Source organism: Salvia miltiorrhiza, chromosome 6, assembly GCF_028751815.1.
Source record: "Salvia miltiorrhiza cultivar Shanhuang (shh) chromosome 6, IMPLAD_Smil_shh, whole genome shotgun sequence".
In the NCBI taxonomy this organism is placed as follows: Eukaryota; Viridiplantae; Streptophyta; class Magnoliopsida; order Lamiales; family Lamiaceae; genus Salvia; species Salvia miltiorrhiza.
The window spans coordinates 22,547,253-22,561,412 of record NC_080392.1 but is presented as its reverse complement, the minus strand read 5'-3'; the positions used below and the strand labels follow the sequence as shown (position 1 = coordinate 22,561,412).

The 14,160-nt window shown below is 31.8% G+C and overlaps 2 protein-coding genes across 5 annotated transcripts; both read left to right on the top strand.

Moving 5' to 3' along the window:
• Window positions 1-7,757: 7,757 nt before the first annotated feature.
• LOC130987525 (E3 ubiquitin-protein ligase RGLG2-like) lies at window positions 7,758-12,218 on the top strand. 4 transcript variants are annotated; one of them, XM_057911068.1, is made up of 12 exons: window positions 7,759-7,909; window positions 8,416-8,743; window positions 9,967-10,051; window positions 10,141-10,281; window positions 10,377-10,490; window positions 10,577-10,674; window positions 10,779-10,858; window positions 10,938-11,043; window positions 11,132-11,259; window positions 11,353-11,533; window positions 11,647-11,703; window positions 11,795-12,218. In XM_057911068.1, the coding sequence occupies exons 2-12, from the start codon at window positions 8,429-8,431 to the stop codon at window positions 11,873-11,875; spliced, it is 1,386 nt and encodes a 461-aa protein (XP_057767051.1). In that variant the 5' UTR covers window positions 7,759-7,909; window positions 8,416-8,428; the 3' UTR covers window positions 11,876-12,218. The 4 variants fall into 4 exon arrangements, with proteins under 4 accessions (XP_057767048.1, XP_057767051.1, XP_057767052.1 ...); XM_057911069.1 differs by having other exon boundaries at window positions 7,885-7,971; XM_057911065.1 differs by having other exon boundaries at window positions 7,758-7,909; window positions 11,647-12,117.
• Window positions 12,219-13,188: 970 nt separating this feature from the next.
• Window positions 13,189-13,957, top strand: LOC130987526 (uncharacterized). Its single transcript, XM_057911070.1, has one exon. The coding sequence runs from the start codon at window positions 13,443-13,445 to the stop codon at window positions 13,776-13,778; it is 336 nt and encodes a 111-aa protein (XP_057767053.1). The 5' UTR covers window positions 13,189-13,442; the 3' UTR covers window positions 13,779-13,957.
• Window positions 13,958-14,160: the final 203 nt, after the last annotated feature.

The following is a 14,160-nucleotide window of genomic DNA, read 5'->3' as shown; positions in this document are numbered from 1 at the left end:
AAGGCGAGTTTCTCGCCTGAAACCGCCACCAAGCACCGAGTCGATGCTGTTCGTCGTCTTGTTGGAGTCGTCTGTGAATCGTCGATTAGCGCAACGCCGTCAAAGTTGGGCTCAGGAACAGCGAGGTTCGACGCCGGTGAGTCGCAGAGCTCCGACAATCCACCATCCTTTCTCTCTCGTTTTATCACTCACGATAGGTTCGTAAATTTGAATAATTTTCAGAAAATTCAACTTTGTATAAAGACTTGATTTTGGAATGAAAACTTGGTTTTCTGTATTCTTATTTTTACAACATATCATAGCTCATTATGTATCACAGAAACTAATGGTTTGCTATATTTGCTATGTCCATTTATGCATATGTAGGTTCTCTACCATTCTGTATTCCTAATTAAACCGAAGCGTGCAAATGAGATAGTGAATACCTTGAAAGTTTTGTTTGTTGGTTGTTGTTGCTGAGTTATATATGGTGATCTTGTTTCGTCTAAAATTCTTTGCAGCTGCTAAGGATTTTAGGTAAGTGAGGATGCCTTTTATAGGGAGTAAATACTGAAGCTGCTAGTGTGAAAAAATATGGTGAATAGTGTGGCTAAGTTTAGGCGTGGTTGAAGAATTCAATGAGATTATATTTGCTGCTGACAAATTAGATTTGTCTGTTGAATACTTGAGATTTTGGTTGAAAACTGAAACCAAATGAAGGTGTTCGGGTGTGAAAATTTTGCAGATATGCTGCTGGAGCTGGAGTCAAAAAAAAAAATGTCAATAGATGGCTGAGCATGCTTGAGCATGCTTAAAGGATATCTGCAGATTTTCTTCACACACATACACTATTCCATTTTTTTTTTTTTAATGTTGGTAGATAGATAGAAAAATAGGGGTTTGTAAAGTGAAGTATAAACAGAAGCAATAATTCTTGTCTTGGAATTTCTATATCTGTAATATTGTATTGCATCTTTTTTTTTAAATAAAATCCAACTACCGGTTTTGTTAATATCGCGTGTTTATAAAACTACTCGATATCTGCTTCCTTTTTAGCTAGAATAAATTCTAAATTAAATCCGTAGATTTAATTCTTCATAAACCGGAATAAATTCACGACTCAAGAAATAATAATAAAAATAATCACAATAATTCTATTGTGATTAATAAATAACATGACTTAACTAAGTCAGTTATGAATCTGAAATAAATAATTATTGGCTTACTCAATAATTCTCATCGCGGTTTTATTTACGCGAAGCTACTGACTTGGTAATAAAATAATAATCCTGCTTAATTGAATATAATCCAAGGTCATAAGCTGAATTTAAATCATAAATAATTACTGGGCTTGATTTACTGAAAGATGAAATAATAATATCATATTACTGGATTTAAATATAATAAAAGAGCGGGTTGTTACACCAAAAGTATCAAATTACTTAGAAACAAAAAAAAATATCAAATTATTCGGTACTTTTGACACTAATATTGTCATTTGTGCCAAAAGTTTCAATTCACTTGATTTTTTTTTTGGTACTTTTGACACTAATATTCTCATTTGTTCTAAGTAATTTGATACTTTTAACACAAAGTTATAATATTAGTGATGTCGACGAGCAGATGTCGGTGACTGAAGTGATGGTCCAGCCTACTACATTGCCCTGCGTTGGCGAGGAGGTGGTGAGGGTTGCCGTTAATCACTGCTACTGACGACCAAGAGAGATGAGGGAGGTGGCAAGCTGGCTGCACAAGGGAGGGGGAGGCGGCATGATGGTTGAGAGAGAAACAAATTATTCCAAATTTATTGCCCGAAAACGATGGTAATTGGGTAGTTGAGGAGTGTAAATTCGTTTGGCTAATGTACATATTTACCCTTCTGTTCAATAAAATATATATAAAATATTGATTAATTAGTAAATAAAACTTAACTATTATCGTTCAATCCCACTAAATAGATGGATATGATTTGTTCTTTATTATTTATACTTAGGGTATTCTCCATAGAACTTTACCATATATATATATATATATATATATATATATATATGGTGTGGTTTTAGAGAGAACATATTATTTGTAAGAACGTGAGAATCATCAAATCTAATGTATCCACTGTAAAAATTAATGCATTCGCTATTAAAATTAATGCACTCGAAAAAATAAAAAAAATTGCTCCCTTCAGGATTCGAACCTAGGATCTGCATTCATCCAACAAGATGATGCATCCACCGTAGATCTTGATGATCGAATGACTGAAAATGGTTCTATGTTCTTCTTTTATTTAGTGGTTCTTTCTTGAACCTTTCCCTATATATATATACCATATATATGGTCGGATTATTGTAAGAATGCTATGTTTCATGTGAAATAAGAATAACGAATAAGCAAATATAAATCTACGAATAAGTTGCTTGTAAAAAAATAATAGTCGTATTCAGTTAATGTGATAAGATTTTCGTCTCCTTCAAGATTCAAATCCAAATTTGAATGCGTTGTTCGTGCATTACCAGCAACTTATTCGTAAATTTATATTGACTTATTTGTTATTATTATTTCACACGATTATGAATCAACATCAGCATAAGATTTCAATATCTCATCTTTCAAATTCATTATCATTTCTCATCATATTTAGTCATTCTCATTTAATCATATATATATATATATATATATATAGAGAATGGATCCATGGAGAATCCATATATTTTTGAGAATAGAGAATTAATATCCACCCTTAGATATAACAGATCGGACGATTATCTTGATTTGTAATTCGGATATTATAAGAAAGGTTAAGTTGGTAATTGCCTTTCTTTTGTAACCGTCCCAAACTAAATAATAGTTGACCGAATCTTGTTAATTTCGGTAGATAAATTTCATATCTTTTTTTAGTTCATTTTTTTGTTGTTTGCCTTTTTTAATACCTAATATTATAGGGCTGGTCTTGGGTGCGACGGGTCCGCCCCGGCCCGCGCCCGACCCGGCCCGCAATCCAGACCCGAAATCCTAAATCCTAAATTATTACATTTGTTTATAATAATTATTACTTTTAATAAGCATGAAATATACATTTGTTCGCATAAATATAGGTATTTTTCTTCATTTAATATACAGTATTATATTTTCTAAACCCTAAATTCTATAAACTAAACCCTAAACCCTGTAAACTAAACCCTAAGCGTGAACACTAAACCCTAATAGGTGAAGACTAAACCCTAAGTCTGGACATTAAACCCTAATAGGAGTATTTACTTTTAATAAGCATAAGATATACATTTGGTCGCACAAATGTATACTTATATTAATATAAATATTTACCTTCATTCAATATAAAATATTATACATATCAATATACATTTATATGAACAAATGTATATATTATGTTTATTAAAAGTAACCATTATTATAAACAAATGTAATAATTATGAGTATGGGTCAAACCCACGCGGGTCAGGGTTCCGGGTCAGGAGGGCGGGTTTGGGCCGGGTCGACCCGTCGCACACCTGTGCGACGGTCGCACAGGAGAATTAGCGAATATTATAATGTGCGTATTAGTTTCTGAACATAAGCGATTTATCTGTTATTATCGCTTAATAGTAGTATTCTGCAACACCAAAGTTTTATTCTGAGAGTCATGAACATTGAACACATGTATTTTTTCGTGTGTTTTTCATTCTGTAGTTGCATAACATGAATCATAGTGTTCTATATATATATAGGGTGTGGTTCTAGAGAGAACTACATTATTTGTGAGAACGAGAGAACCATCAAATCTAATGCATTCACTGTAAAAATTAATGCATTCGCTGTTAAAATTAATGCACTCAAAAAAATAAAAAAAATTGCTCCCTTCAGGATTCGAACTCAGGATCTGCATTCATCCAACAAGATGATGTATCCACCGTAGATCTTGATGATCGAATGACTGAAAATGGTTCTCCGTTCTTTTTTTATTTATGGTTCTTTCCTGAACCTCTCCCTATATATATATATATATATATATATATATATATATATATATATATATATATATATGGTTGAGTTCCACATAGAATTATCTTTTTCGAGAGAATGAACAAATCTATACATTTTACGAATGGCTGAAAATGGTTCTCCGTTCTTTTTTTATTTATGGTTCTTTCCTGAACCTCTCCCTATATATATATATATATATATATATATATATATATATATATATAGGGTGCGGTTATAGTGAGAACCACACTTATCGTGATAACATAAGAACCATTAAAATCAATGCATCTACTATATAAATTAATGCATTCGCTATTAAATTTAATGCATCCGAAAATAATAAATTTTTTGCTCCCTTCAGGATTCGAACCCAGGATCTGCATTCATCCAACAAGATGATGCATCCACCGTAGATCTTGATGATCGAATGACTGAAAATGGTTCTATGTTCTTCTTTTATTTAGTGGTTCTTTCTTGAACCTTTCCCTATATATATATACCATATATATGGTCGGATTATTGTAAGAATGCTATGTTTCATGTGAAATAAGAATAACGAATAAGCAAATATAAATCTACGAATAAGTTGCTTGTAAAAAAATAATAGTCGTATTCAGTTAATGTGATAAGATTTTCGTCTCCTTCAAGATTCAAATCCAAATTTGAATGCGTTGTTCGTGCATTACCAGCAACTTATTCGTAAATTTATATTGACTTATTTGTTATTATTATTTCACACGATTATGAATCAACATCAGCATAAGATTTCAATATCTCATCTTTCAAATTCATTATCATTTCTCATCATATTTAGTCATTCTCATTTAATCATATATATATATATATAGAGAATGGATCCATGGAGAATCCATATATTTTTGAGAATAGAGAATTAATATCCACCCTTAGATATAACAGATCGGACGGTTATCTTGATTTGTATTAATTAATTCGGATATTATAAGAAAGGTTAAGTTGGTAATTGCCTTTCTTTTGTAACCGTCCCAAACTAAATAATAGTTGACCGAATCTTGTTAATTTCGGTAGATAAATTTCATATCTTTTTTTAGTTCATTTTTTTGTTGTTTGCCTTTTTTAATACCTAATATTATAGGGCTGGTCTTGGGTGCGACGGGTCCGCCCCGGCCCGCGCCCGACCCGGCCCGCAATCCAGACCCGAAATCCTAAATCCTAAATTATTATTCGAACTCAGGATCTGCATTCATCCAACAAGATGATGTATCCACCGTAGATCTTGATGATCGAATGGCTGAAAATGGTTCTCCGTTCTTTTTTTATTTATGGTTCTTTCCTGAACCTCTCCATATATATATATATATATATATATATATATATGGTTGAGTTCCACATAGAATTATCTTTTTCGAGAGAATGAACAAATCTATACATTTTACGAACATATCAACATAACTAATGAACAAATATATTTAGTAAAAATAGAGAAAAATTCATTACGATCAGGATTCGAACTTAGGCCAAAATGTTATTCATACAGTACATTGATTTATTCATCAAAATTATAAATCTGTTCATTTTTGTTTCACGAATTCTCTATTTTCTAAATATTTAACATTCTCTGTTCAACCTTTCTCTATATATATATAAGCATTATTAGATAATTTTATCGCATAAAAGTGGTTGTGCATCAGGGCATCTAAACATGAAAAGTACATCTAAATATATTTATTTTAATTACTTGCCATGAATTATTGTATTTTGTGATATCTGCATTATTGATTGATACATTGAATATAATTTAAACATTGAAACTAAAAAATAATTATTGCAAATAAAAGGAGATTTGAAGAAAACGTGAATAAAGAGAATTTTAGAGTGCCATTCCATACAAGAGAAAGACTATGTCTTTTTATCATTTTAATCCATTCATTCATAAATTGTACTCCATCCGTCCACGAAAAAGTGCCCCATTTGGGTGCTGGCGCGGGTTTTAAGAAAGCTGAAAAAGGTGGTGTAAAGGTGGTGTAAAAGACTAAAAGGGTAGTGTTAATGTATTGTGGTTACTTTTACTAATCTTTCACTAACTAAATAAATGAACTTGAAATTCAGAAAATAAATAAATAAATAAATACATAAAAAAAATGGAAAATAAATAAATTGGAAATAAAATTTTCAGAAAATAAATAAATTGAAAATTCGAAAATAAATAAATAAATAAACTGAAAATTGAGAAAATAAATAAATAAACTGGAAATAAATAAATAAATAAGTAAATAAACTGGAAAATAAATAAACTGAAAATTCAAAAATAAATAAATAACTAAACTTTAAATTCAGAAAATAAATAAATAAAATGGAAATAAATAAATAAACTGGAAATAAATTAACTGAAAATTCAGAAAAAAATAAATAAATAAATGGAAAATAAATAAATTGGAAACTCGAAAATAAATAAATAAATAAACTGAAAATTCAAAAATAAATAAACTTGAAATTCAGAAAATAAATAAATAAATAAATTGAAAATTGAGAAAATAAATAAATAAACTGGAAATAAATAAATAAATAAGCAAATAAACTAGAAAATAAATAAACTGAAAATTCAGAAATAAATAAATAACTGAACTTGAAATTCAGAAAATAAATAAATAAAATGGAAATAAATAAATAAATAAATAAATAAACTGGAAATAAATTAACTGAAAATTCAGAAAAATAAATAAATAAATAAATGGAAAATAAATAAACTGGAAATTCGAAAATAAATAAATAAATAAATAAACTGAAAATTCAAAAATAAATAAACTTGAAATTCAGAAAATAAATAAATAAATAAACTGGAAAATAAATAAACTGGAAATAAATAAATAAGTAAATAAACTGGAAAATAAATAAACTGAAAATTCAAAAATAAATAAATAAATAAACTTGAAATTCAGAAAATAAATAAATAAATAAACTGAAAATTCAGAAAATAAATATATAAATAAAATGGAAAATAAATAAACTGGAAATAAATAAATAAATAAACTGAAAATTCAGGAAATAAATAAATAAACTGGAAATAAATAAACTAAAAATTCAAAAATAAATAAATAAATAAACTTGAAATTCAGAAAATAAATAAATAAATAAACTGAAAATTAAGAAAATAAATAAATAAACTGAAAATTAAGAAAATAAATAAATAAATGGGATTAATTGTGTGGGTTAATTGCATAGATTAAATAAAAGTGTGGATTTATTAATGACATAAGTTGTAAATAAATTGAAAAGTAAAGGGTATGAATGTACAAAAAGGTAAACATGACACTTTTTCGTGGACAAAAAAAAAGGGGTAAGTAGGGCACTTTTTCGTAGACAGAGGGAGTAAGTATTTTTGTATATATATTCTTATATTTTTATGTTTATTTTTATTCACATTTAATATTTATAAAAGTGCATCTAATATAATATTTTATTTTATACATATATATATATATTTATCAACTACTCCCTCCGTCCCATAATAAGTGGCCACATTCTTTTCGGCACGGAGATTAAGAAATTGAGTATTATATGTTTTAATAGAGTGTGGCCTACAATTGTTGACCAAATTAGTGAGTAATTATTGACTTAATTAAAGTAATTTTGGCATTTTTAGAAAGTGGCCTACAATTGTTGACCAAATTAGTGAGTAATTGTTGACTTAATTAAAGTAAACTTTTGCCATTTTTAGAAAGCAGCCACTTATAGTGGGACAGACGAAAAAGGAAATGTGGCCACTTATTATGGGACGGAGGGAGTACTATACAAATGGAGTATTAACAATTAAAATGAAAAAAAAGTTACATGCCTTTTTATTTCAAAAAGATTATTGAAAATCTGCAAGCAGATATTCAGTGTCGCACGATATGTTTCCTGCTTCAATGAATATATATCCAGATAATTTCTTCCAGCCAAAGGAATCTTAAACGGTGCAGTTGATTTCACGGTAACTTGCTTTTAAATATTCATCTTCGTGCAAAATGGAGATTCATGTTGACTGAAACTCTGGTATTTTTGTTTTGCTGAAATTCCAAGTTATCATTCAACCTACGGAACTTCTAATTTTCCTGATTTTATGCCTTTTTTTAGGTTTTTCCTGTGTGCATTCATATTTAAATTTAGTATTGCGTGTGTTTCATTGAGAGAGACTCGGTCTAAAAGTGAAGTCGGCGGCCGTCGCTGCCGTAATATAAACACGTTATTGAATATTTCCTTGGCGGCAGACGACTTATTTGAGTTCTTACAATTTGCAAATTGGCGCTTACTGTGTCTAGTGTGAATTAATTTAAATTTTTTTGTTTTCGTGCCAAGTGGTGTTTGGGGATTTTCGTTGAATACTAGTCGGTGCGATTAATTCTTTATCAGGAGTTTGGAGTTCGGAACCACCTCCTGAAATTCTACTAATTTTCTGAAACGAGGTTGTGTTGTTTCTGTGATTATTGAGGAATAAAGGTATATTGTTTTGATGGGGAACAAGAGCTCTAGTCCTAGGAATGGCGGGAGTTGGAGGCAATCTTCAATGGCTCCTCAATCAAGTTATGCAGATGGACAGCGGCACGATTATGGTCAACCATCTGTTTCTCAATACTCTCAAAATTATCCTGTGCAGCATCCTTCTCCTGCAGGATATCATCATAGCTACGCTCCTCAAGATTACGCTGCTCAAAATGAGGCGGCCGTCCCTCCCCGAAACAGTGGGGCTCCATCTCAGTTACGTCCCCAGAAGATGCTTGATAGGAGGTATTCCAGGATTGCAGACAATTATAACTCGTTGGAGGAGGTATGTGTGTGAGTTGCATTGGCAGAGAACAAAAGGGTGTGCACTTTTATCTGAATATTGTTTGTGTGTGTGGTATTCTTTTTTATGTTATTGGTGATTGAATTTCCTATTTGATGAAAATAACTATTTTAGGATCGTTATCTGGTGTGGATGGAATATTGGAGAAAAATTAGCTTATTGAATAATCGTTGCACTAAAATATTGTATGGTCAAGGCAAAAGGATAAAAGGTTATTCCATTTATCAGGGAAATCAATCAAGAATATTGCGACAGCTTAAGTTATGTATTGGATCCTTAATTGTATGCTGAAATCTGGAAAGACCATTGAAGCACCTTTGAGTTATAGGCAAATTCTATGTGCATAGACACAAATTTTCATGGAAATTTGAACATGCCGTCTTAGTAATTACTATGATGAGACATTGGTGAACTGATCATAGGAGTGGGTGCTTGATCTGTGTAGGTTTTTCTCTGTGATATTGAGACCATGGTAGCCACAGAGTTTTGGTTGTCCCAATGTAACATAAGCTTGTGGATATTGTATTTGCAACCGAGAAATTGGTATTATTAATAAATAATTAAATATAAATGTAGGAAATTGGTGAGAAATGGTAAAACTCCTAAGGGCGTGTTTGATATTGGCTAATACACTGTAATAGCTAATTTAGTACAGATCAGTCTAGTGTTTAGTATTATTTAATAATAATGCGGATGACCCGGTTTAATCCCACAACCCAGTATTATTAATCCAGATTTCTTAGGATTAATAATACCACCTCCCTCCTAGGATTAACTTAAACTAGGATATTCTGTATTTAGCCATGATAGCAAACACCAACTCAATATTAATAATCTGTCATTATCCACGCTAAGTATCCTGGTTACAAATTATCCTACATAATCCTTTACTGAAAACCAAACGAGCCCTAAAAGTTTCTGAAAAGAATATTTAGACGATTGATATGCTGATGTTAGGGAAAATTTGAAGAGCCGAACTGATACTGAAGAAGCATGATAAATGACAGGGTTTCGCATTTTCAATTTGGACGTCTTGAGTTCTCTTTTTTATTTCATGTTGTTGCTGTATGCCATCAAATAGAGCTATTCCTTTTCTTTTTTGTGTGTTTGATTTTTATATAATTCTGTTCTTATTTTTCTGAATCCATTAACTATTTTTCTTTCTTAGAAATGCATTATTAAGTATGAAAAATATATTTTTCTAGGTCACTGAAGCTCTAGCACATGCTGGTCTTGAGTCTTCCAACCTTATTGTTGGAATAGATTTCACTAAGAGCAATGAGTGGACAGGTTCAATTCTCTCTTTACCTTTAATGTAGATATTTTAATTAGATACCAGATTTTGTGGAGAAATATCCTAAATTTGGTTCCATCTTTAGGCAGGAGGTCATATAATGGTCGAAGCTTACATCATATTGATGGCGGTCTGAATCCATATGAGCAAGCAATATCAATTATTGGGAAAACATTGGTGACTTTTGATGATGATAACTTGATTCCGTGTTTTGGATTTGGAGATGGTTAGTGCACAATAAACTCGTGGTTGATTATAAGCAGAATATAATTGGCTCACCCAGATATTTATTCATCGTTCTTTTAATATTAATATTGGCAGCATCAACTCATGATCAGGATGTATTTAGTTTCCATCCTGATGGAAGATTCTGCAACGGATTTGAGGAAGTCTTGAGCTTATATAGACAAATCGTTCCTAATTTGAGACTTGCAGGTTAGATATCTTCCTCTTTATCTTATTGAGCCTAGTATTTGAATGCTTGTTAATTTATTGCTTGCGATTTTATCACACTGCTTCAGGCCCGACGTCTTTTGCGCCAATAATTGAAATGGCTACAACTATTGTTGAGGAGAGTGGAGGCCAGTATCATGTTCTGCTGATCATCGCAGATGGACAGGTAATATTTCTACTACCTTTTTCATACTTTTAGAGGTGCTATTTTCTTGTTATTTTTGTTTTGACGTAGCATCTCTCAGCAACGAATCATATTCATATTTGCAGGTTACCAGAAGCGTTGATACTCAAAATGGCCGTTTAAGTCCACAAGAACGACAAACTGTTGAAGCAATTGTTACAGCTAGGCAAGTTTCTGCCAAGATAAGCAAGCTATGTTTGTCAACCTTCTATGATCTTAGAATAATCTTTCTGTAATTTTTGCAGCAAGTTTCCTTTATCTATTATTTTGGTTGGAGTTGGAGATGGCCCCTGGGACATGATGAGGGAATTCGATGACAACATTCCTGCACGGGATTTCGATAATTTCCAGGTCCGTTGCATGCTTGTACTTTGTGATATCTGAAAATTTACTTCTTATAATATTTCTCCTGACTGACTAAATTCTTGTGGTCTCCCAGTTTGTCAATTTCACAGAAATTATGTCAAAAAATGCACACCAGTCCCGGAAAGAGACAGAATTCGCTCTTTCAGCACTGATGGAAGTTCCAACGCAATATAAAGCAACAATGGAGCTTAGTTTATTAGGGTAACCATTGCATTTGCTTCATTTACTTGCTCACTTGGATTCATTCATTTGCGAGAATTTTCTATTAATTTAATCATTATTTGGGTGATTTAGCCGAATGAATGGAAATGCCCCCCAACGGCTTGCTCTTGCTCCTCCTGTCTATGGTGCTGCTTTTGGTTCGGTCTCAAAGCCCTCAAAGGCAAAAGATTTTCAACATAGCTCAAGTTCATACTACCCGCACAATGCTGCTGCAGATACATCTCCTCCTCCGACCTCTGTTTATGAAAACCAGGTATAAATATAGCTATCGAATCCCTCAATGACTACTGCAAAACCATTAAAACGATATTGTTTAGATTTGCGACTCTATTTCGTTTTTCACTTACCCGTCTCTCGGTTTCACAGATATGTCCAATCTGCCTTTCTAACCCAAAAGACATGGCCTTTGGTTGTGGTCATCAGGTAAATTCATCTAACACTGTCTTATTATGTATAGCACGAATCCATGCTGCCAGACGATTCATAGACACGCGTTTGCTTTTCTAATTTTCAGACATGTCGTGATTGTGGTCAACACCTTCAACTATGCCCTATCTGCCGCAGTACAATTCAGACCAGAATCAAGCTCTACTGAAGTTTGCTTTGCTCGATTGCTTGTATATCGACTTCAAAGCATCGAATTTCTTCAGTTCTTGATGCATAAAAGGTGGATTGCTTGGTAGCTAGCTAGGTTGTGTATAGAATGAAGCGTTGTGTTATTGTGCATAAATTGTGGTGGCCATATCTTTATTCTTTTGCCTGATATCATTTAAGAGATTGGTGAGATCTAGATTGAACATAGCCTCGGTTAGGAGTTCATTTACCTTGATTTTTTTATTTTTGGAATTTTGAGTTTTCTCTTGATACAAGCGTTTGTTCTTGGAAATTCTTTGAAAATTTTGAGTTGTAATGATGAAAATAAGATGTTATTTTTTGGAGTTTGGTCTCTCTCTCTCTCTCATTGTGTAGGTAAAAGAGATATTACTACTACAGTCTATTCTTCTGTAAAATTATGGTTGTTTAGTTCGGTTATTTAATGCCCAGTTGTTGTGGCAGTCGCACAGTATTACTTTATACTATTTCATTATTTTTTTTCTCTCTTTACCATTCCACCAAAAAACAACAACTTGCAATAAATACAAAGCAGATCTATTTACGTTTAAACAAATCGTCTGTCTCCTATTCTATTTTAATTATGACATTTATTATCGTATGATCATATGCAGATTAAGGATGTAGTGTTAAGTCAAATGAGTTCGATTTTAGTATTTTTTTAGTACGGAATATTCATAGCCTACGTGCTTACGAATAAGAATATTGTAATTAAGTTGAATCCAACTAAACACATATTTTGGTTGAAACTTGATTGTTTGATATTATGAAGCAACTTTAAATACACCTATTTTACTAGTTTGACTAACACTTTATAATGCTCTAAATAAATTCTAAAAAAAAATGCTCTAAATGCTTTGTATTTGAGTAAATTTTATTTACCCATAGGTTCCCCATGCTCTTTGATATGTTCTCCTTATAAATATGATCTACTACTTCGTATTGGTTTGTATTTTATAAATTTCATTTACTCATAAAAAAATAGGTTAATCATGTTTTCTACCAACTTTCAACGTTTTTAAAAAAATGTCCTTAATTTTCGTTTTTATTAAAATCTCACAACTTTCATATTTTCTATAATTGTGTTACTATACAAAATTTTTGAAAACAAATGATGAATTACTTCATCGGATTCTTAAGTGAGATCATTTTTCTATCTCACTCAATAAAACGATGTCATTTCACCTAAGAATATGGTAAGAAGACTCACTACTTTGTCGTGAAATTATATATAGTAGGATTTGTTTTTTGAAAAATATTGAAAGTCGGAGATTTTTTAATAATAAAAAAATTGAGATATTTAATGAAATTTGATTAGAAGATTAACCCTCATATAAATGGAGAATCTTTGCGTGTTGGATCGCAATCCGAAACTAATCAAACCGGTCAAATTGTTCACAATAAATGCACTCAACAAACCCCAAACCTAATAACCACCTCTTATATGACACACAGTGGCAACACACACACACACCGTCTGTGAATGCCACAGTTTCTTAGAAAACGACATCCCATTCCCCTTAGCTTCTCTCTCTCTATTTTCAACGGCCATGGCCTCGAATGCGAAGCTCTCCTACCAAAGGCTGAGGCACGAGGCTTGGTTCGACGACGACGACGAATACTACGACCTCCGGGAGAAGGTGATCGGGAGGCTGAGGAGCTCGAGATTTAAGAGGTTCCACGTCAAGAAAAAATTGAAAGTGAAGATCCCAAATTTGAAGAGATTCTTGAGAGTAAAAGCAAGATTGGTGAAGTTTGCATGGAGAAAAGTGTGCAAGAGATTGAGGGAAAGTCAGTCGCATTTTGGCGATCTTTTTGCTGGGAATTATCTCTTCATGCAGGTCACTCCAACTCCATTGAAATATCATGTTTCTGGGGTTGCATGATTCTTCTATTTCAAATCGTGTTTCATCTTCTACTCCCAGTTCAATTCATATGAAACTAGGTGTATATTTATGTAACACGATTTTATGTCAAATAAGGATAAGGGGTAACAGCTAGCGTTTAAATGTATGAACAAACAATCCAGCTGCCACATAATACACAAATTTTTAATTATTCCAAATTTTCATATGATTGTCAATTTCTGTCGAATTAATCCCATCGGCGCTGTTTACGTAGCGTAGATATCCAATTAATTTGTGGGCAATTGACAACCGTGTGAAAACTTAGAACCATTAAAAATTTATGTATTAAAAGACAATTTTTTTTTTTAAAATATTTATGTACAAAATTGAAATTGAACGAAAATTTTGTATATTTAGAGTA

Bases quoted from the DNA above. Each gene is read 5' to 3' on its own strand.
- LOC130987525 (XM_057911065.1), top strand. From the start codon at position 8,429: ATGGGGAACAAGAGCTCTAGTCCTAGGAATGGCGGGAGTTGGAGGCAA. The intron at 10,052-10,140 runs GTTCAATTCTCT...TTCCATCTTTAG, and splicing joins TAAGAGCAATGAGTGGACAG to GCAGGAGGTCATATAATGGT. The intron at 10,859-10,937 runs GCAAGTTTCTGC...TAATTTTTGCAG, and splicing joins GAAGCAATTGTTACAGCTAG to CAAGTTTCCTTTATCTATTA.
- LOC130987526 (XM_057911070.1), top strand. From the start codon at position 13,443: ATGGCCTCGAATGCGAAGCTCTCCTACCAAAGGCTGAGGCACGAGGCT.